We start from the raw sequence: 21,643 nt of genomic DNA on the forward strand, positions 1-21,643 counted from the left end.
ACTACCATCTCAGATAGTCACCAATCGAAAATCATGATCATTTATATCCTCTTTAACCTCCCTCCCTGCCTCCCCACCCCACCAAAATCCTTCCTCCTCACAGTTTTCTAGTTTTACCTCCCTTGGTGTTTCCTTCTGGGCCCATCTTGCCGAACCCATGTATGAATGTTTTGCATCCTGCTTTTGTCTGTTACGTCCTGATCCATTCAGTGTACTGGCTCTTCAACGAGCCTCGACCATGTATACAAAAAATACTGTGCAACATCTCCACTGATGCTTGTCCTTGTGAAATATACTGCCATTTTTACCCAACGCACGCGAAACGAAAAGCAGGGTTTTAAAGCAATTGGTTCATGTCCATCCCATCAATCCATCATTGTTTCTGTGTCTATAAAAGTCAGTTTATGATCGAGGAACAACTTATTTAATTTGAATGTTATATTTTGAACAGGAATTGTAACATCAGTAGGAAAGCAAACCTGCTGTTTTACAGTAATTTGTCTCTGAATTTGTCCTGATCACACATGTGCATGGAAGAGTGAGATAATTTTTTTCAGTCTGTCTGCCTGTCTGGCAGTGAAACAAAATTGAAAACCATTTCAAACAGGAAACGTGCTGTTTTTAAGGATGTCATAAAGTACACATACAACAGCCATGGATAACCAATGTAACGTGGTAGATAGGGTGGTGCAATATACACTGCTAAAATGGCGGTATAAAATGGTGGTAAATTACTGATATAATTTATTTATACAACTTTTACAATCTTCTTTTTTTTTTTTTTTTATCGAATTATATGTTTGAACAATGTAGAACACAAATTGCCTTCTTGTCACTTTCAAGAACCTCCAGTTTATCAGTACTTTGGGCATGCTAAATAGGGTGGTGTATAAGTGTGTCAATTGTGCTAACCTTCTGGAATTTTTCACATGATCTTTAATATCGTTCTTTTATTTAAATTTGAGTATGTATATACTTAAACACCACATTGGGTATCGTGTTCTATGAACTCTCTGGTGTCTGCTGTTGTATGTTCATCAAAATTTATTTGAAACTAATTCAGCGGTACTACTTTTATTATCTTTTCTGGTAAACTATTCTACTCATTAATATAATAGAGTTTAAAATTTCCTTATCTCGTTTATGTCATTCCTCTCAACTTCATATATATGTCCTTCCATGCAATTCCTATTATCTTGTACTATTTCTCAAAAAATAACTTCTTAAATATACATTGCCTATCCCCTTTATTATCCTAAATACTTCCATCCTATCTGCATTCAATCTCTTCCAGAATGTAAGCATTCCTATCTTTTAAATGTTTCATCTGAACCAAACCATGCCAACCCTGGAACCATTCTCGTTTCACGACACTGAACCCCTTCTATTGGTTTCTTGTCATTAATGAATAACCGATCTTTAAGGATGGGGATAATTACCCCAGAATTATGGACAGCATAATTCTCCCAGAATTATAAAGGACGGCATCATTTCCCCAGAATTATAAACGACGGGATCATTTCCCCAGAATTATAAAGGACGAGATCATTTCCCCAGATTTATAATGAACTGGATAATTCCCCCAGAATTGCCGACAGCATAATTTCCGCAGAATTACAGATTGAATAATTACCCCCACACTTATAGATTGGATAATTACCCCAGAATTAAACATGGGATAATTACCCCAAATTTACGGACAGGATAACATCCCCAGAATTAAACATGGGATAATTACCCCAGAATTACGGATGGGATAATTCCCTGAGAATTATAAAGAATGGGATAATTACCCCCACAATTATGGATTGGATAATTACCCCAGAATTAAACATGGGATAATTACCCCAGAATTACAGACAGGATTATGGTAAACTATTTGTTTGTTATGGTAAACTATCCCCAGAATTACAGATGGGATAATTCTCTCAGAATTATAAAGGATGGGATAATTACCCCAGAATTACGGATGGGATAATTACCCCCGAATTCCAGATTGGATAATTACATCAGAACTAATGATGGGATAATTACCCCAGAATTATGGACGGGGAAATTCCCCCAGAATTATTGAATGCATAAGTGCCCCAGAATTACAGACTAGTTCCCCAGGAATTGCCCTATTTTATTGTGATTTGTCACACGCCCTGGTCCGGAAGCGGCTGCCTTGTCATACATAATTACATCGAGAGAATGGGGTGCTCCCACAACCGTGAATCGCTGGAACTTTAAGTTTTATTTTAAACCCACAAAGCTTCCTGTCTACACGCCGAGTATAATCAGAAGTGTTCAAGTCATTCCATCCAGTGGTTCATGAGTACACAAAAGTTAAACAAACAAACAAACAAATACGCAAACACATACTTCTCAAATTACATATACATCGTTATATTTCTATAACAAGAAGCCAATGAAAACCAAATACAATTTTCTAGAAATTGTCAAATCACTTTTCAAAGGGTTTCAATTTTTATTTTCCATAAGTATGAAAATTACAATGAATCCTGCAAAAATATGAATCAAAACACAATATAGATTGAGACAACTCTTACCTGTGATGCTTATCTCGGTCGAGTTTGCTTCCAAAGAAAATGTAACATTTTCATTTTCATGATCAGTTTCATATTTTGTTGAAAATTCATTGTCAATTGGAGATTGAAGTTCGTCTTTACCAGTTATGTTTGGTGGATAGGTATCTGAAAGAGAAATATTTAGTGCTCTCTGGTTATCTAATAAATTAATGGTAAACATCTTGTCTGGTGGTACTATATATGTGACAGGGGTAAAGAGCAAAACCAGTGTGTTTTCAAATAGCACAGAGGACACTCAATGCGGCTGTAATATCAGAGGTAATCAATAAAAGGGGACCACTATTAATTTGTGCAAAATGAGGCTACTTACTGAGTGATAATTTGGTTCTTTCCATTTGCTGTTTTGCTGTTTTTGTGGCTTCTCCAACTTCTGGGTCATTTGTTGTCAGGAAGTCAAACAAGCAGGAAGTGTCATTTCCACAGATTTCTTTTCCTTTTTCAAGGTCAGCAAGAGAGGCATTGCTTATGACATCATCCATGAAGATTGGTGTAAAACGAATCCTGGTTTTTTTCGCAGATTCAGACATAATGCTCTCATTTCCTAAGACCTCCCCTGGAAAGCAAAAAACAATCAAAGCTTTAATGTATTAGTTTGAAAACATCAAGTGGAATATTGACAGATCCATGGGCGAGGTGAACCAGTAGAAGTCCAGAAAGTCCCTCTCAATTCCAAAACTACTTTCAACTGGAACAGCACTTGTTAGAGTGCATGACTCCACCAGGCTGAACACTTTACGTTATGTATCCCACTGATAGGCTGGATCTGGATCTGGACCTGAAAAAAAAAAAATCGAATCGGCTGGTTCTGCTAACATAACGAACTCATCGACATTGTTTTGTCATAACTCATCCACAACTTTTTGAAATGCATTGTTATATATCATTTTTGACCCCTCTCTCAATGCTGACGAATCACTGAATTTTATTTTTTAATTGTATTGTATCCGGATTTGAAAGTCGGATCTTCACCAAATTCAAACCAGTTCATCCTCGTCACACACCCAAGTTTCATCCCAACATCACACACCCCAACCTGTCTACCAAGTTTCATCTGAATCAGTTCTTAACTTTCTGAGATATCCTGCTCACAGACAGACAAACGGACAAGAAATATGTCGTGCATTGCACAATATTTGTGAAATCTAAATAAACAATAGCAGCCATGGAAACAGCAATTGGACAATTTGGAAAATTTGTTTTGTATGTTGGAATGTGATCCATAACAAGTTTGGTTGATACAACAACAACAACAACAACATGCATTTTAAGGCCATGTTCCCTGCTAGAGCGGGGGTTAGCCTTGCGGTCCCCATGACAATCTTCTCCATTTTGCCCTATTTTCTGCATCTCTCCTTGTTAACCCCCTTGCCCGCATTTCTTCTTCCACCATCTTTAGCCAAGTCTTTCTCGGTCTTCCCCGTCCTCTACTTCCTTCTACATTAACTTCCATCACTCTTCTCAACCAGTCACTTTCATCCTTCCTCAATACATGACCAAACCATCTCAACCTGTTCCTCTTCACAGCATCAATCACAGGCAATATTCCCATCATCTTTCGCAATTCATCATTTGTCTTCCACAAATCTTCCACAATTCATCATAACCATCCCACAGGTTGATACATTTTCTAATTTCCACCTAATAGGTGTTTTACATGTTTTGGATGGCATTGACATTGACCTTTGACTAATTTTAACCAGATTGTATAAGACATATTCTACAAATGCATACAATTAAGCTGTGTAACTTTAAACCTGACATCTATAATAATTCCTGAGGTTTGGCAATAATAAAATCACAAAAATACCCCATTTGATTTATAATGGGGTGAAATTATTAACAAAAAAAAATCCACATGGGATTTTTGCCTATGCCATTAACAAAGATGAGCAGAACCTGAAAAAGAGAAAGATACATTCAATTAACTAATTCTACTTTGCACCCTCTTAGCTTGGTAATGAGGTGGTTTACCAATGGGGGGCCTTTTGATTATCTTAGGGCATTTAATGAATGGTTTTAATGGTGTATGTAGGGTCCACACTCCACAGGGTCCTAAAGAGTCTTCGGGGTCTTTAGGATCTTAAAGAGTCTTTGGGGTATAAACAGTCCATTGAAGGACCCGGCGTTGCCCAGTGCTGTTCCAATCTTGTTGGCATTTTGAAGAAATCATTTTTTGTTGTTATTTTGGTGGGGGACTAACTCACTTCCCTGCACCCACTAATGAATAGGAGTTAGGGATCATTTAATATTACCTTTCACAAAGATACAAAGGCTTAGGCACTATTGAGCGATTACAAAAAAATCTAAAAATCCAATGTGAGTTACTTACATGTAAGTCCAAAATCAAAGTAGAGAGTCTTTTCACTTGGTGGCTCATCTTCATTAAATAGAATTACTCTTCCATTCCGGGTAGTGAAATCATCCTTTTCATTTCCATTAAATAAACCTGAAAATACATTACACCAAATACATCCAAATATTGAAAATACACCGAAATGGTTTGAGAACCATCTAATTACTTTCTGTTACAATGAAGTGGCATTTGAACAAAATTGTCATTGTTTTTAAAATTCCACCCCCACCCTAGCTGTTAACAACACCCTCACAGCCATCAAGTATGATTAGCTCTAACTCTCCATCAAGGAAGTAGTACAGTATATCTTAGAAAGCATTATCCGATACCAAATGTTTTTTTTATTTTTCATTTTTTTGGATACTCAGTAGAGGCTCATACAAGAGCGAACACGGAACATAAAATAAAGGGAGTGGGAGACAACAGGGGGAGAGAGAGGGAAACACAACAACATTAGAGAACAGGGACATTGGGAGATCTGTGGAAGAGAGATTGTTGGGGTGGGGTACACGGGATAAACACGATGGACACCACAAGGACTTTCAGGAAAGAAAACGGAATTTGAAGGATGTGGATTTGGGGTGTATTAACTCGGGTGGAAAAGATCACTGTTTTGGATGGGGGAAGACAAGAGATGGTGGTGGACAGCTGTTTTAAACACCTGGAGGGAGGAGTGGGATTGAAGAAAGTGTGTGAGTTTGTTCCAGAGGTGGGGAAAAAAAGAGGAATGAACGAGTGAGATGAGCAAAGCGTCTTGATTTTGGCAGTTTCACGAGAAGAGGGTTGCTGACATATCTTGTGCGTCCTGCAGGAATATTTGGGGGACAGAATACAGACAAAGCAGGGGGAGCAAGGCTGGAGAGGAGTCGGTAGAAGACAGAAAGACCACCAACATGCCTGCGGTGAGTGAGTGAAAGGCCCTTAGAATCAGCTTCATGGTGGGAGATTCCAATGATTCTGAAAGCCTTGGTTTCTACAGCTACAAGTTGTTGGATATCGATAATAGGTATGTACGTAGATTGACGAGATAATTAATTCTTACAGAATTGGACTTCAGCAACATTTAAAATTTAATATGTGAATGATGGGCTGATAATATTAAAATGAGGAAAGCATGTTTACTAACTTGTACAATTTTTTGGAATGATATGGTCTGAATTGATATGAACGTGATTATTTCACAAGTGAGTACTGATGAAAATACAAAATGAACAGAGCATTTCATTTGGTGACCATGTTCCTTCCACACTGCACCTGAATTTGCCTCACATACCTAGCAGACCTTGGGTGTTATTTTTGAAAGTAGATGGTAGACTAATGGTGAACTGGAGAGCACCGACTTTAGCTGTAACGTTGACTGAGGCCCCGCTTGGGAAAGAGACCGTCACGTAAGTTGGCGCCGAACGCCATAACGCCATGTTGTTGAAATCAATTTGCTCCTCTGAAAGAAAAGAAAAGAAAATGTGAAATCTTGAGGCCAATCTTCGCAGTCCTGATATGCAGCAGTACATTGTAATGACGAATTAATTTATTAGATTGGACATCATTCTCAAATTAAGAATGAATTAATGAATGAATCTCAAATTAAGAATGTATCAATAATAGATTGAAATGCTGATTGAAGAATTTAGAAAATAGAGAGGGGTGGGGGGAGGGGTAACTCATCTTGCGGGGTTTCCAACATTAGAAATTTCCGCAAGGTTCTTCTTGAAAATCACATCTTAACAATTTTACATTTGAGCCATGATACCACATTGTTGCGTGTGTACTGTGTCATTTCTGGAGAGCTCTTTGATCCGACAATAAACAAAATAATCCAAAGATTCCATTCCATACCTGAGATAGATGGCTCGCATAATTGGGAAATAATTTATGCATCGTTTGCCTGAAATTTCTGTACAACGCGGGCTCGATCCAAGCACCCGTCAGAATGGCAATGCTATCAGGGCACGAGTTGAAATGTGGAAAAATCACCATTAATCATAGACGATCGATTGGGATTTGAATGAGCCATAATATGTTGACTAACTTTATGAATTGGTGTAAGTAGACTGATTTGTGTCCTGTGTGTTTATCAAAGTTGTATTGCCAATGAAATGTTTTCATGTTGAATTTACTGCTCAGTTTTAAACATTGCTTTATATGAACTAATAGCCCGTTAAACTAGATGGTATTCATAGAATACTTGCCCTGCGCAGTCAACTTATTGTGAGCTAACTCTTCTGTTTTTGAACATTTTTTTTTCTTTGATCCAATATGGCTGCCAGACCACGTGAGCGATTACATCATAAATTTATATTCTCCAATATAATTGTTGCATAGATTACGCTCAATAAATTTCAAACTGATTAGACGAAGCGTTGTCCCAGTCGAATTATGACGTCATCATTATGGCATCAATGACGTCATCGTTAACGACACCTATTCCCCATATGGAATTCTTTACAATGAGCCATGCTTCAATTTTTTTCCAGAGAGCGGTTTTGGAGATATAGAGGTGCAACGTTTTCTGTTTTTCCAAGATGGCGCCTGTACCACAAGACCTATGACGTCATGATTATCATTAAAATATTCTAAAGGAGGCGCTCCTATGGTGAAAATTTCGTGTCCATCAGACCAACAGTTGCTGAAAAAAATTAATAATGATTGGATAAGTGTTGTATTTGTCGAATAATGACGTCATAACGAAGGCATCAATGACATCATCATTAACATATCTTATTCCCCATGGGTAGTAGTTGACAATGAGCCAGGTCTCAATTTTTTCAATGTAGTGGTTTCAGAGATATAGAGGTGCGAAGTTTTTCCAAGATGGCGACTGTACCACATGACCTATGACATCATAATAATCATTAAAATATTCTACAGGAGGAGGCGCTCCTTTGGTGAAAATCTCATGTCAATCGGATCAACGGTTGCCGAGAAAATTGAATTTTTAAAATGCAGACACGGACGGCACACGCACGCACCTGAATGCTTAACCCCGGATTTCACTTCGCGAGCGCAGGGTAACTACTCAAGTCGATAAAGTGAAACCAGCTGTTTCTGCAACAACCGTCCTACATTTAAATATGACAATTTTATCTCAAACAAAACCTCAGTATTAAAATCGGGTAATTGTCAGACTTGTTTGAGACTTTTATTTTCTTTCTGGCACAGTCAAGTAGAAATTGCCAGAAGTCCAAGTCCATAACCACTGGAGTTGTTTGATAAATGCGTGTGGGACGTTCACTCATGGTTCAAATCTCGTCAGCCATTAAATGCCACGATGTGTTTTTAATCTCAAGCTCAGTAAGCATGAGGGCAGGAATGTGAATAAGGTTGGCAATGCAAGATTAGATTCGTGATAAGAGACTTTAATGGCATTAAATCGTGTGAAGTGACATATAACACGTTCACTTTGTGTCAATAGCAGCACGATTGCTGGATCCGCCAGAGATGTTGCAAAGCCATATGTACCAACAATGATCAGTTTGCCAGAGTCAAAGATCAGCCAGTCAGAGGAAGATAATTGCATGTGACATTTTGCATAATCTTGCATTCAAGTTGCACATTTGGTGTTCAGTGTTTGCATTTCATTTACCTGTGACATTAAATTCTGTTCCATTCAACCAAAGGGTGGTGTCATTTGTTCCATTCAGTTTCCATTCCACCTGAGAAAAAAAACAAAAAAAAACAATAATGAGTCTCTTTTACTATTGCAAGCTCATCCTGAATTCTGAGTCAATGAAGGGAAGATTGTTTTTGACAAGCAGAATGTCACAACAAAGTTTCAGGCTGAAAGTTTTCTGAAACTGCCTCCCGTCTCCCCTCCACCACCACCCTCCCACTTCCTCACCACCACAAAAACCTTAGCCACTCATAAGCTGAAATAAATGATTACCAGTACCTTCCATGTTCTTGCTTCCTGAAATGGAATTGGTATCTCTTCGCTTTAAAGTTCTGTTCAAAATTTTTGCTTCACCCTTTTGGAATATTGATACAAACGAATAAATTTGGTGGCATATGGAAAACGAGTGGCATATGGAAAAAGTGTATGAAACGTTATGTTAATTCGTTCGAAGGTGGACGACACGAAGGTGGACGACAAGAACGACATGATGGACGAGATTGGTGGAAAAATTGTGAAGTTAGCCAGAAGTTTAGAGCTCGAAGTTGTCGTGGAAGAATTGGTGGAGTTTTCGCCGGCGGAGTTATTTAATGAAGACTTAATTGAATTAGAGGAGCAGCAAGTGGCAGAAGAAGAGCGAAACAAGAAGAGGACAAACCGGAGAAGACGTTCACTGTGAAAGGATTGGCTGAAGCATTCGCCATCTTCAATAAAGGCCTACAGGTGATCGACAGTATGGACATGAATGTCGATCGTTTTGCCAAGTTCGACCGACAACTACAAGAGCCTCGTCGTTGTTATAAAGAAATATACGACGAGAAAAAGAAGCAAACTGTGCAGTCTACTCTCGACGTTTTCTTAAAAGAAAACGACTCCTGCCACCACCCCCACCCTCTCCCTCTCATCATCTCCCACAGCATCCACCTCTGCCTCACCACTGATGGATGACTGATTAGTGTGTTTATATGTGTTTATGTTATAGGGTACTTTATCACTTCTTATTACAGTGCCACATTATTTGTGTACCTCATTATGTACCTGTATTTTTGTAAGCTTTTTTTGTACAGTAAAACGCATTGTAATGTCATAAAGTCTTTTATTTCAATCCTTTGATTTATTTTACTTATTGTGCAGGGTATGGATTGGATTGGATTATGGGATTTAGGCTGTATGACTTTTAACAAATGATGCTATGGTGGAATGTGGACTTGGAAATATGTAATAAGTAATACAAGCGTGACTCGGCATGCCTCACCACACGTCGTTTCAGAGGGGTAGGCATCTTTGACCATTTTGGTGTCGTTTGGGTTTCATGGTGTTTTGGGTCTTCAGGGTCTTTTGGGTCTTTGGTGTCTTCAGAGGCTTTGGGGTCTTAAGGGTCTTCGGTGTCTTTTGGGTCTTTAGGGGCTTTTGGGTCTTAAGGTTATTTTGGTTCTTCTTGGTATTTAAGGGTCTTTGGGTCTTTTTGGGTATTCGGGGTGTTTTGGGTCTTCGGGGTCTTTTGGGTCTTCAGGGTGTTTTGGGTCTTCGGGGTGTTTTGGGTCTTCGGGGTGTTTATATCCCCCCTGTTATATCCCCCCAAATATCACTCCCCCCTGTTTGGGACCATGAGGGAATATAAAGGCTGCTTCTTGAGACTTTCAGCGAGAGCAGATTATGATGAATGCTTGTGCAGCATTATGATCTGTCTCTCCTATGTATACATAGTCATTTTGGGACCAAAGCTCTTATAAATGAATATTTTAATAAAACGATTCAATGAACTTTTGGGTTGGTGGTCTTTCGGGGTAAGACCCTCGAGTTCTCCGTCCACAGTAGTTGCGTAAGGATTTAACCTCAGCTGGACAAAAGTGCTTGAGCTGTTCAGCACTGTACACAATCTGACCACGTGACTGTTGTATCTTTCATGCCTTCATAGTCGTCTCCTCCACAAGATTGATGAAAGCAAGGAAATAACATGTTCAACGGAGACAGAAAAAAGTGCAGCGACCTCCACCCAAATTAAACCAGGTAGGATTGATGCACCACCACTCTGAATGTGATGGTTCACTACCATGGGGAATGAGGCAGGACAGCAGTAGGTATACGGCACCAATCTTAAGTATCTCCCTATGGGTGATACTGGTAGGTAGGTAACATACATTGAGATTACGCTCAAGAAAAGTTTCAATGAAACACGATAGAGGAAATGGTTGATACTGGTTTGTCAGGTTCAGATAATGTGAGTGACTCGTTGAAAAAATAAAGCACACTGGTTGTAATCAAGGTAACATATAATGCATACAGACAATCAGGAAAAAATTACCGTCAAACCATCGTCTTCTTTTGCTGCCAAAAGAACAAAGTTTGTAGCCGAGAGGTTTTGGGAAGGCCCAGCCCGTTGGGTACGGCCCTGCATTGTCAAGAAGGTGCCGTTTGTGTTTCTTCCTTGCAGAATGACAAAATCACCAAGACCGTTGAAGGTGTAGCTGACTCCATCCAGAGTAGTGAGATGAGGATCTCCAAAGAGAGCAGCTAGACAACAAGGATATCGCACAAGCAGTCAGACAAACTTTTTGTGTTTAGATTGATAAAACATAAAATACTAGAACGGCACTCGGTTGAGCGTCTAAGTCCACCAGGCTGAACAGTTTATGTTTTGTATCCCAATGATAGGCTGGATCTGGATTCAGACCTGAAGCAAAATCGAATCGGCTTGTTCTTGTCACCGAACCAACTCGTCCACCAAGTTTAGTCATAACTCGTCCATAACTATTAGAGATATCCTGCTATGTATCGTTCATCCCCATCACTCAATGGTGAAGAATCACTTTATAAATGAAATAACTCTCGTATCCGAATCCACATTTAGATCTTCACTAAAATCGAATCGACTTGTCCTTGTCATACACCCAACCTCTCCACCAAGTTTGTCCGAATCCGTCCAAAACTTTTTGAGATATCCTGCCATGTATCGTTTTTAGCCCTATCGCCCAATGGTGAAGAATCACTTAAAAAATTATTGCAGCCGGATCCGGATCTTCACCAAAATCTAATCATTTCGTCCTTGTCACATACGCTACCTCTTCACAAAATTTCGTCCGAATCTGTCCACACATTTTTGAGATATCTTGTTCAAAGACAAACAGACAGACAGGGCTGAAAACATAACCTACATACACCTTCTGTGGCGGAGGTGAAAATACATCACTGTAAAATGATTCACAAAACAGCGACCCATGCGTGGTTATAATGAGTGGATCAGTTTGTGTCTTTGGAACAAAACAAAACATTTTGATCATGGATTCAAATGGTGAAAGCAACTTTGCTAATGACCCCAGCAAAGGTGTCTTAGCCATTTGAATCCATGGCTGTTTCGCCCTCCACTCTGAAAACGTAACTCCAGATGCTGTAAGCCAAGATTTAAATCCAATACCCGATGCGGATTAGTCCAGTTACTCCTCAATTCTAATGTCCTTGTAATTTATGAGGTTAAACTCTCACATCTTCCAAAGTCATTCTCCTGCACATTTTACAAGCATATGAGCACAAACAAACTCCTCCATTAACTGTAGAAATTGCTCAAAAATGTGTTTTTAGGCAAAACGAGTTTTCAGTCAGTCTTGTGATCCAAATGCCAACCACGCACTCATTGGACACCACAGGTTTGATGCAGATGATGAAGTCTTTGACAAAATATGTGATGGCTTAACATTGAATTAAAAATTAACATTCCTCTCAAATTAGTTATTTAACTGTGTTAATTATTATATTTGTACTGTACAATGAAATTGTAACCCATGGGGTTTGTTCGTGCTCTTTCTTGGAAATATTTTATCCTCCAAATGAGTTTCTTGAAATGATGATACATTTGCCTATCAAATAAACCATCTATGAACAGTCTTTAAATCATCGTAAACCTATAGCAGTTGGGCATGCGATGAAAGAAACCATTTATTTGGGGAAATTTGTTTTTATCACCTTTATTAGCGATAAACCATTCGGACCTAAACCACGCGACTGATAGGCTAGCCCTATTCACATTTTATAAATTGTAATAAATTTAAGATGAAAAGACCTTCAAGGTGAAACAGATATTCTTGGAGGGCATTATGCTATGTGGTCTATGATCTCCTAATTAGTCCGGCAGCTGCTGCGCTCAACCTCGCTTTGGCATCCTAGGTTTTTTTTGGTGGACTTTGCTTGCCACGTCCACCAATTTGAAAAATAAATAATTTTACTGGACTTCTATCAGCAATAAGCAACTTGAGATACTTAGCATAAAACCAAATGGCTGCCAAAATAACAAATGTCTTCCTGAACAAAACAAAGTATTGTCAGGTTGCTAAATAATGTATATTTCACTCAGGTCCTCACTATAGACAAGTTTGAGGTCACATACTCGAAGTATTGTTTGTATTACGTGGCTAATTTTCATAAATTCAAGATTGATAGCGTGGCTAATTTACAACGATTTCAAAGGCTGAAGATGGTTTCGTGTAAATCGTGGTGGACAATTTTGATGCAAATATAGCATCTCATGATGGTAAATTGTCAACCCATTCTTTCGCAGTTCACACTTTCACATGGCATGACTTTGTGTTAAAACACACCAACAAGAACAGGACATACCATGCCCTAAGAAGACAGCGATGACAAAACAAATAGATTATGAGCTTGATGTTGCCAAATACAATGGCCCCAATAAAGCCAGCTCTGCCACCTCAGTTTCTGAAGAAGCAGGTTCCTCTGCTGAGTATCCTTGCCCACATGGTTGTGTCCCAGCAGAGAGTTAGTGAGAGTAACTTTACTTCCCTGACAGGTTGTAAAGAGAGATAACTGTCCTGAGTCCAATGGGTACAATACACCTTTGTGTTGTGAGCAAGGGAAATCTCCTGAGGCTAAAACTAAAGCAGTCTATCTACCACTAATTGATATGCCACCAGCACACCCTGGCACTATCATGACTGCCATGGGCAAAGCACAGAAATTAATTCAACAAAGTGGACAAGATTCCACACTGTTCACAGCTGATCAACCACTGCACAGGGTTGCAGCTGTAGGGGTTCAGTGGGCACATCCACATCTGATTCACAAATTAGGTGGAATGCATGTGCTGATGAATTTTGTGGGTGCCGTCGGAACATTGATGGCAGAGTCTGGCAGAGTCTGGCCAAGCACAGATTTTGGAGTTTGTATTTGGAGATGTGAGCAAAATGCTAACTGGAAAGAAGTTTTCAATGAATATGACATATGCGCAAGGTGGTTGAAGAGCTACTCAGAGATGTTGTCGGGCAAGGACAACTAAAGTGCAATGATCATCTCTTGACTGCTGGAACACCTGGCATCTAGAAGTCACACCACAAAGATGTGGGTAGACATCTTTGTAAAACCAGTACTTATAATGATGCTGTATTTATTTATTTATTTATTTTTTGGGATACAAGATCGAGGCTCGTGTAAGAGCTAACATTAATAACTCTTGTATCCGAATCCACATTCAGATCTTCACTAAAATCGAATCGACTCGTCCTTGTCATACACCCAACCTCTCCACCAAGTTTGATGGCTGCTTGAAGACAGTGCAGTCGGCCTGAGTGAAATGCCAGACTCATCGACGGTGAGGTGGCTCTCTGAGAATGGCCAGAGAGATGTCCACTTTAACAAGCAAATGATCAGATGAACCGATTGGAGCAGAAGAAGAGCAGCAGACATTTGCAGGGAAGTTTGTCAAAACCAAGTCGAGAAGAGAAGATGCTCTGTTGGCTGAGATCCGGTTTGGGAAATTGACAGATTGTGTCAGTCCCAGTGAGTCACAGAATTCCTTTGCTGAGGGGCCATGGCTGGTGAGAGAGGAACCCACACCCAGCCAGCTGGCATGATGACAGTTGAAGTACTCGCATATGAGGAAGAGAGAGTTTGGATGAGTGGATAGAAGTTGGTCCATGCTGTCAGACAGCGAGATGTAAATGGAGTCATCACTGTGTGGAGGACGGTACAGACACATATGAACAAAAGGTGGGAGCGGAGAGGAAGCCGTAGCCAGAGGTACTCCTGGGGGTGGGGTGGAGAGAGGGCAGTACAAGGAGAGTGAGGAAGAGAGTTTGTGATAAAGATAGCAACCCCACCACCAGGACAGGGCTCAGGTATATCATACTGGAGGAGGGAGTAACCAGGAAGAGATATTAAGAAATCAGAGACATCTAGAAGGAGGAAGGTTTTTGTTCAGCAGATTAAGTCTGGTTTGTCAGAAGCAACCTGAATGGAGAGATCAATCAGGTTTGAGCAAAGGCGTCGGATGTTTGAGGTCCATACCGTGAAGGAAGAGGGAGGGGGAGCATCGGATACAGGACAGGGGAGGGGAGGGGTAGGGTAAGATGAGGGATGAGAGGGGGAGGTAGGGAGAGCTGATGACAGTGTGTCATAGATTTCAGAAGAGCTAGGAGAAAGGGAAGGATGAGGAGGACAAAAGGTTCGATGGTGATGGGATGAGGCACAGTGAGGAGTTGTTTGAGGGGCAGCAGGGTGAAGTAGAAGGTTGGAGGACGTAGAGGTATGGGTTGGAAGGGAGAAGAACGGGGAGGAGGCAGCTTTGTGGGGGAGTTAAGAGAAAACTTTGAGGAGGATGGGTGAGAGGGGAGAATTGAAGAAAAATGTTGAGGAGGGAGTTTTGAAAGGGAGGAGTGTGGAGGAGATTTGAGTGGGAGGGGTGAGGAGGGAGATTTGAGGAGGAGGGGTCAGGGGGGAAATTTGAAGAGGAGGGGTGAGGGGAAATTTGAGGGGGAGGGGTGAGTTGGGAATTTTGAATGGGAGGGTGGGTTGGGAGTTTTGAATGGGAGGGTGGGTTGGGAGTTTTGAAGGGGAAGAATGAGAGGGGAGATTGGAGGGGGAGAAAATTTGAGAGGAGGGGTGAGTTGGGAATTTTGAAAGTTTTGAATGATTGAAGAAAATAATATTTTGCGTAAATGTAGCCTAATGTTAGAGAAAGACGTAATATGATATTGAGAGTTACCAGGTATCAGGTGATTTATCACATGACCTGGCAGTGACGTTTAACGGTTTTCACTCAGTCAAGCCTTGGTGCTCACTGTGGAAGAACGCATGTTTCTCGTCGAACATTACATCAATAATGCATCCTTTATGGAATTTCAAATTGCATTGGAAAGTCACTTTAGTGGTCGTACCAAACCTATGAAATCAGTGATTTGGAAACTGGTGAAGCAGTTCAGCAAACTATTAGGTTCCGAACTGATGTAGTTTTTAGTGTATGGGAATTATTTAGGGTTCTCGAATAAAAAAATTGCCCTCGACAAACAATACATTACGATAAAAAAAATTACGATTATGCGACCTCAAACTTGTCTATAGTGAAGACCTGAGTGAAATATACAATATTTAGCAGACTGGCAATACTTAAAGACAATTTGGATATTTTTTCAGGAGATATTTTTATTTTTTATATACAAGATTGAGGTTCGTGTCAGAGCTAGCACATTAAACACACATTAGCACATAAAACACAAAAACAAAAATGGACACAAAACAATAAAGGGAGGGGGAGATAATATGGGGAGAGAGAGGGAAGCACATAAGCACAACAGGAGAGCAAGGGTGGCCATTTTGGTTTTTCCTAATTATCTCAAATTGCCCAATGCTGACAGAAGGCCAGTAAACGTGTTTTTCAAACTGGTGGTCTTGGCAAGCAAAATCAACCCAAAAAAAAAAAACCTTAAGATGCCAAAACAGAAAAAATGCTTTGAAGAGAAACAGATGGAGATAGTTTGGTCATGTGTTGAGGAAGGATGAGAGTGACTGGTTGAGAAGAGTGATGGAAATTGATGTAGAAGGAAGTAGAGGACGGGGAAGACCGAGAAAGACTTGGCTAAAGATGGTGGAAGAAGAAATGCGGGCAAGGGGGTTAACAAGGAGAGATGCAGAAAATAGGGCAAAATGGAGAAGATTATCATGGGGCCCGCAAGGCTAACCCCCGCTCTTGCAGGGAAAATGGCATTAAAATGCATGTTGTTTGTTGTCTTAAGATGCGAAAACAAGGTCATGCCCTTGAAACATAGTTTGGCTGAGAACTAAATTGACGAGATGGTAAACATCTTTTGAAATGGTGGTAGCACCTTGCATTGGCTGTTACATTTGTTGTGTCATAAAAAAAAAACATTTAATTAATTAGAAGAGTCCATATTATGTAAATTATTTTATGTAAGACAAAATCTCTTCTTTTTTTTACCATGATCCAATAAATTTGCTAATTTTACCATCATCTCATTGGCAGCTTTAATTCCTAAAATCCAACTTTGGCCTCCACAGTCAAGAGTGAGTCTTCTGCACATCACAATAACTTGTGTGGACTGAAACAATAACATACATGGATAAATGACAACTCACCAATGAAAGGAGGCCTATAACCGAAGCAGAAGTCACTTGGACGCTTTTCTACGTAGTAGCGGCAGAATTCCCTGCTATTTGATTTCATGCAGCAGTTGTCAAACGGATCCAATTCACTTTCTATGATGGAAAACAATCATTACAAAATGTATACATTGGTAACTTTTGTGAACAACATATAAATATTGCAGAGTAGGCTAAAAATGGATACTATTTCTTTGAATCCATTTTGCCTGCATTTTTTGGATTATTTGTTTACAAAGTCTATGCTTAAGAAGGAGCCGGATTATTACCAGCTCTGAGTTGGTTAAAAAAGGAATTGTGTACACATGAGTATATTGTAGTGTTTTATATGAATTGGTACACTCAAGGTGTGCATCAAAATTGAGAGAAAAACTTTTTCCAGGACTCCTAAATCTGCTCATCTGATGCACAATATCATCTGTTTGACATCGCAAGTACTGAGTTATTGGTAAATTTTATAAATATTGGACAATGAACACATACCATAGTACTGTTGTCGTTTTTCACTTAGCCATGAGTCCCTTCCTGCCCATGAGTATGTTCTGAACCAGCCTCTCCACCAACTAAAGTGCCAAAACACAGGTTGATTCCAAGGAGTAGGAAGAACTTTCTCATGCCTTCCCATTGAAAGTGATCCCCAGAAGTTGTAATAACACCGCACACCACTTCCTGTCCAGCTGGGCCATCTGCTCTGCAAAGTCCATGGAATTCCTGGAAGGCAAAGTCTCACCCATAAACATTTCCAACAATTTCACTATAATTGTTCGGAGAATTAATAATAATAATAATAATGCATTTATTTTATATAGCGCTTTTCAGGGAGCCCAAAGACGCTTTGACAGAGTGCAAAACATAATGCATAGCAAAACATAAAAACAATTGCAAAAAACAAGAATCAATAGGGAAATACCCATAGCAAAAAGGAGGGAGAAGGAGAAGAGATAATCATGGCTTTAAATGCTGTGGGTTAAATGTTGAATGCAGTGTTGAACAGGTGGGTCTTGAGTGATGTTTTGAATGTGGTGAGTGAGGAGGAGTCTCTGATGGTGTGAGGTAGTGAGTTCCAGAGGGTGGGAGCAGCGATGGAGAAGGCCCTGTCCCCCCAGGATCTGAATTTGGTCCGGATGGGGGGGGGGGGGGGGGTCAGGAGGTTGGTACCAGCAGAGTGGAGGTTGCGGTTGGGAGTGTGTCTGGAGAGGAGGTCAGCCAGGTAGGATGGGGCCAGGTTATGGAGGGCTTTGTAGGTCAAGAGGAGGATTTTGTACTGGATTCTCTGGGAGATGGGGAGCCAGTGAAGCTTGTAAAGGACGGGGGTGATGTGGTCACGGCCCGGGAATGGGTGAGTAGACGGGCAGAGGAGTTCTGAATGTATTGGAGTTTATTGGTGATTGTTGAGGGTGAACCATAGAGGAGGCTATTGCAGTAGTCCAGACGGGAGGTGATGAAGGCGTGGATGAGGGTTTCTGCAGCCATGGAGGAGAGGGATGGACGGAGACGGGCGATGTTTTTCAGGTGAAAGATGGCTGACTTTGTGATCTGTTTAGTGTATTTGTTGAAGGAGAGGGTTTGGTCAAAGATGATGCCAATATTCCGGATGTGAGGGGAGGTGGATACTGGGATACCGTCGATGTTGAGGGCAAAGTTATTGGTGGATTTTATGAGCGTTTTAGGGCCAATGATGATTATTTCAGATTTATCATAGTTAAGTTTGAGGAAGTTAATTTGAAGCCAGGATTTTATTTCAGTGATGCAGTTTGTCAGGATAGAGTGGGTGGCGGTGGAGATGGACTTGGTGGAGATGAAAAGCTGGATGTCATCGGCGAAGCAGTGGAATTGGAGACCATGACGGCGGATTAAGTGACCAAGGGGGGACAGGTACAGGATGAAGAGGAGGGGGCCAAGAACTGAACCTTGGGGGACACCTTGGGGGAGGGGAGGAGTGGGGGATTTGCAGTTATTGATGGAGATGAACTGGCGTCTGTCAGAGAGGTACGATTTAATCCAAGAGAGGGCAGTGCCGGTAACGTTAAAGGTGGTTTCAAGTCGGGTGAGGAGGATGGTGTGATCGATGGTGTCAAAGGCGGCGCTGAGGTCGAGGAGGATGAGAATGTTGAGGTTGCCAGCATCAGAGGAGAGGAGAAGGTCGTTGGTGATTTTGAGGAGAGCAGTTTCAGTACTGTGGTTGGAGCGGAATCCAGATTGGAATGTTTCATACAGGTTATTGGCAGAGAGGTGATGTTTGAGTTGAGTGGCTACAGCGCGTTCCAAAACTTTCGACAGAAAGGGTAGGTTGGAGATGGGTCTGAAGCTGTTTAGGGTGTCAGGGTTTAGTCCAGGTTTTTTCAGAATGGGGGTAACAGCAGCAATTTTGAGGGATGGTGGGACGATGCCTGTAGACAGGGAGGAGTTTATTGTTGCAATGATAAGTGGAGAGAGAGCAGGAAGGGAGGCCTTGACAAAGCTGGAGGGGATGGGGTCAAGAGTGCAGGTGGCAGTTTTCATTCCTATGAGGAGATCAGAGAGGTCAGTAGGGGAGATTGGGGAGAATTGTGACAGGGGATGGCAGGATACGGGGGGGCAGGTGGTTTGAGGGGGAGCGGGTGCGGCGGTGGTCAAGCTGTTGTAGATGTTTTCAACTTTGCATTGGAAGAATGAAAGGAAGGAAATGCAGTTGTCTACTGTGCATGACTGGGTGGTGGTGTTCAGGGGGTTGAGGAGTTTGTTTATTGTAGAGAAGAGTGCTTTTGGGTTTCCAGAGCCAGAGTGGATAATTTGAGAGTAATAGGCGGAGCGGGCGCGGGAGAGGGCATCTTTGTAGTGTTGTAGGTGGTCCTTGTAGGCTTGGGTGTGAATTGTGAGATCTGTTTTATTGCGGAGTCTTTCAAGTTGGCGAGCACGAGTTTTCATCAGGCGGAGTTCATGGGTAAACCAGGGAGCAGAATGGGTGAAAGAAACTGTTTTGGTTTTTATAGGCGCAAGTTGGTCAAGGCAGGAGGAGAGAGTGTGGTTGTAGTAGTCAGTGAGATCAGAAAGGATGTGGAGGTCAACGAAGGGAGAAGTGGACATTTTTTCAGAGAGGGTGGATGAGAATGAGGTAGGTGAAAGAGCGTTTAGCTTACGGAAGTCGATAGTGCGATAATGCCTTGGTGCTGGGGTGGGGATGTTGATGGTCATAGTGATGGCTAAGTGGTCAGAGACGGTGAGGTCGGAGCCAGAGAGATGGTGCAAGATTAATCCAGTAGAGCAGACAAGGTCCAAAATGTGACCACGGTTATGGGTAGGAAAGTTGACATGTTGAGTGAGGTTAAAGCAGGTGAGTAAATCAGTGAAGTCAGTGGTTATTGTGGAGTCAGTGGAGTCCATGTGGATATTGAAATCACCAAGGAGGAGGATTGAGGGGGAGAGGGAACATAGCTGGGTCAGAAAGTAGGAGAAGTCAGACAGGAATGATGGGTGTGGTTTGGGAGGGCGGTAGACAACAGCCATGACTGACTGAGTGTGACCAGAAAGTTTAAAAGCCAGGTGTTCAAATGATGGAGCAGATGCGATGGAGATGAGGCTGGTCCTGATGTCTTGTCGGTGAATAATGGCAATTCCACCACCTCGGCCCTCCGAGCATGGTTTATTGATGTAGGAATATCCATTGGGTGTGGTGAGGTTGAGTGCGAAGTAGTCCAGAGGTTGTTGCCAGGTTTCAGTGAGACATAGAAAGTCCAGTTTATTTTCCAGGATGTAGTCGTTGAGGATGAGGGATTTGTTGTTGAGGGACCGGGTATTGAACAGGTTGAGCTTGATGTTGTTTTGTACGGCGGGGACGAACTCAGGTGATTTGGCCAGGGTTCACAGACAGGAGGTGCGATTGTGTGCGTTGCTGTGACCAGGTGCGCTGGGACGATGAGTGGGAGTGCGCTGAGCCGACCTGAGGACGGGGATGGAGTGACCTGATTGTAAATGAACAAACTTACGACCGGAGCCATGGTGAATGTACCTGGGTCGTCGCAGGAGTCCATTGGATTTGATTGCAGAGATGCATGATGGGGTGGAGTGAGTATTGAGCAGAAGAAGCCTTGCGGCGGAGTACCGCAGAGCCATGCCAGGCAGGAGCGAAGAGACGAGCACGAGGGCAAGATTGAGGAGGTGAAACAATGGCCACAACCCACGGGAGCGGGCCCGAGGAAACAGCGAAGGAGCCGGGCAGGTGAGGCCAGGAGCAGAGCCAGGACCGAGCAGAGGGCAGACAGGAGCGAAGAGACGAATACGAGGCCAAGGTTGAGGAGGCAAAGCGGCAAATGCAGCGGCAAACGACCGCCGCCTCTAATCAAGATCACGGCGGCACACTGCCATCACCACCGCTGCAAACAATGGCCACAACCCACGGGAGCGGGCCCGAGGAAACAGCGAGGGAGTCGGGCAGGTGAGGCCAAGAGCAGAGCCGGGACCATGGAGAGGGCAGACCCAATGGCCAAAAATCCGCCACGACCACCAGAGAAGAAAGCTAAAGACAATGGCCCAGTCGGAGAAGCGGCGAGCAAGCGACGCCAGCGTCCTCTCCAGACCGGACCGGAAGCGGAATTGGTAGGAGGTAGGAGGTTTCAGAAATTCCTCAATACAATTGTATGTTCAAAGTGTTTTACTGGCAATGACATCTGTGTATATAATAAAACTCAGAATGCGATTATTTATAGT

At 41.8% G+C, this 21,643-nt stretch overlaps 1 protein-coding gene across 1 annotated transcript in view; it reads right to left on the reverse strand.

Moving 5' to 3' along the window:
* The window catches only part of LOC137425813 (uncharacterized), a 173,689-nt gene that overhangs the window by 82,531 nt on the left and 69,515 nt on the right, over positions 1-21,643 (reverse strand). Inside the window, exons 21-28 of the mRNA XM_078775191.1 lie at positions 17,441-17,668; positions 16,934-17,053; positions 10,860-11,068; positions 8,528-8,597; positions 6,218-6,385; positions 4,921-5,037; positions 2,902-3,144; positions 2,553-2,696 (exon numbers count right to left, since the gene is read on the reverse strand). Of these exons, the coding sequence (XP_078631317.1) occupies positions 2,553-2,696; positions 2,902-3,144; positions 4,921-5,037; positions 6,218-6,385; positions 8,528-8,597; positions 10,860-11,068; positions 16,934-17,053; positions 17,441-17,668 (1,299 nt within the window). The remainder of the gene's footprint in view (positions 1-2,552; positions 2,697-2,901; positions 3,145-4,920; positions 5,038-6,217; positions 6,386-8,527; positions 8,598-10,859; positions 11,069-16,933; positions 17,054-17,440; positions 17,669-21,643) is intronic.

The sequence above is a fragment of the Myxine glutinosa genome, chromosome 4 (genome assembly GCF_964187855.1).
Source record: "Myxine glutinosa chromosome 4, kmMyxGlut1.1, whole genome shotgun sequence".
NCBI classification, from domain to species: domain Eukaryota; kingdom Metazoa; phylum Chordata; class Myxini; order Myxiniformes; family Myxinidae; genus Myxine; species Myxine glutinosa.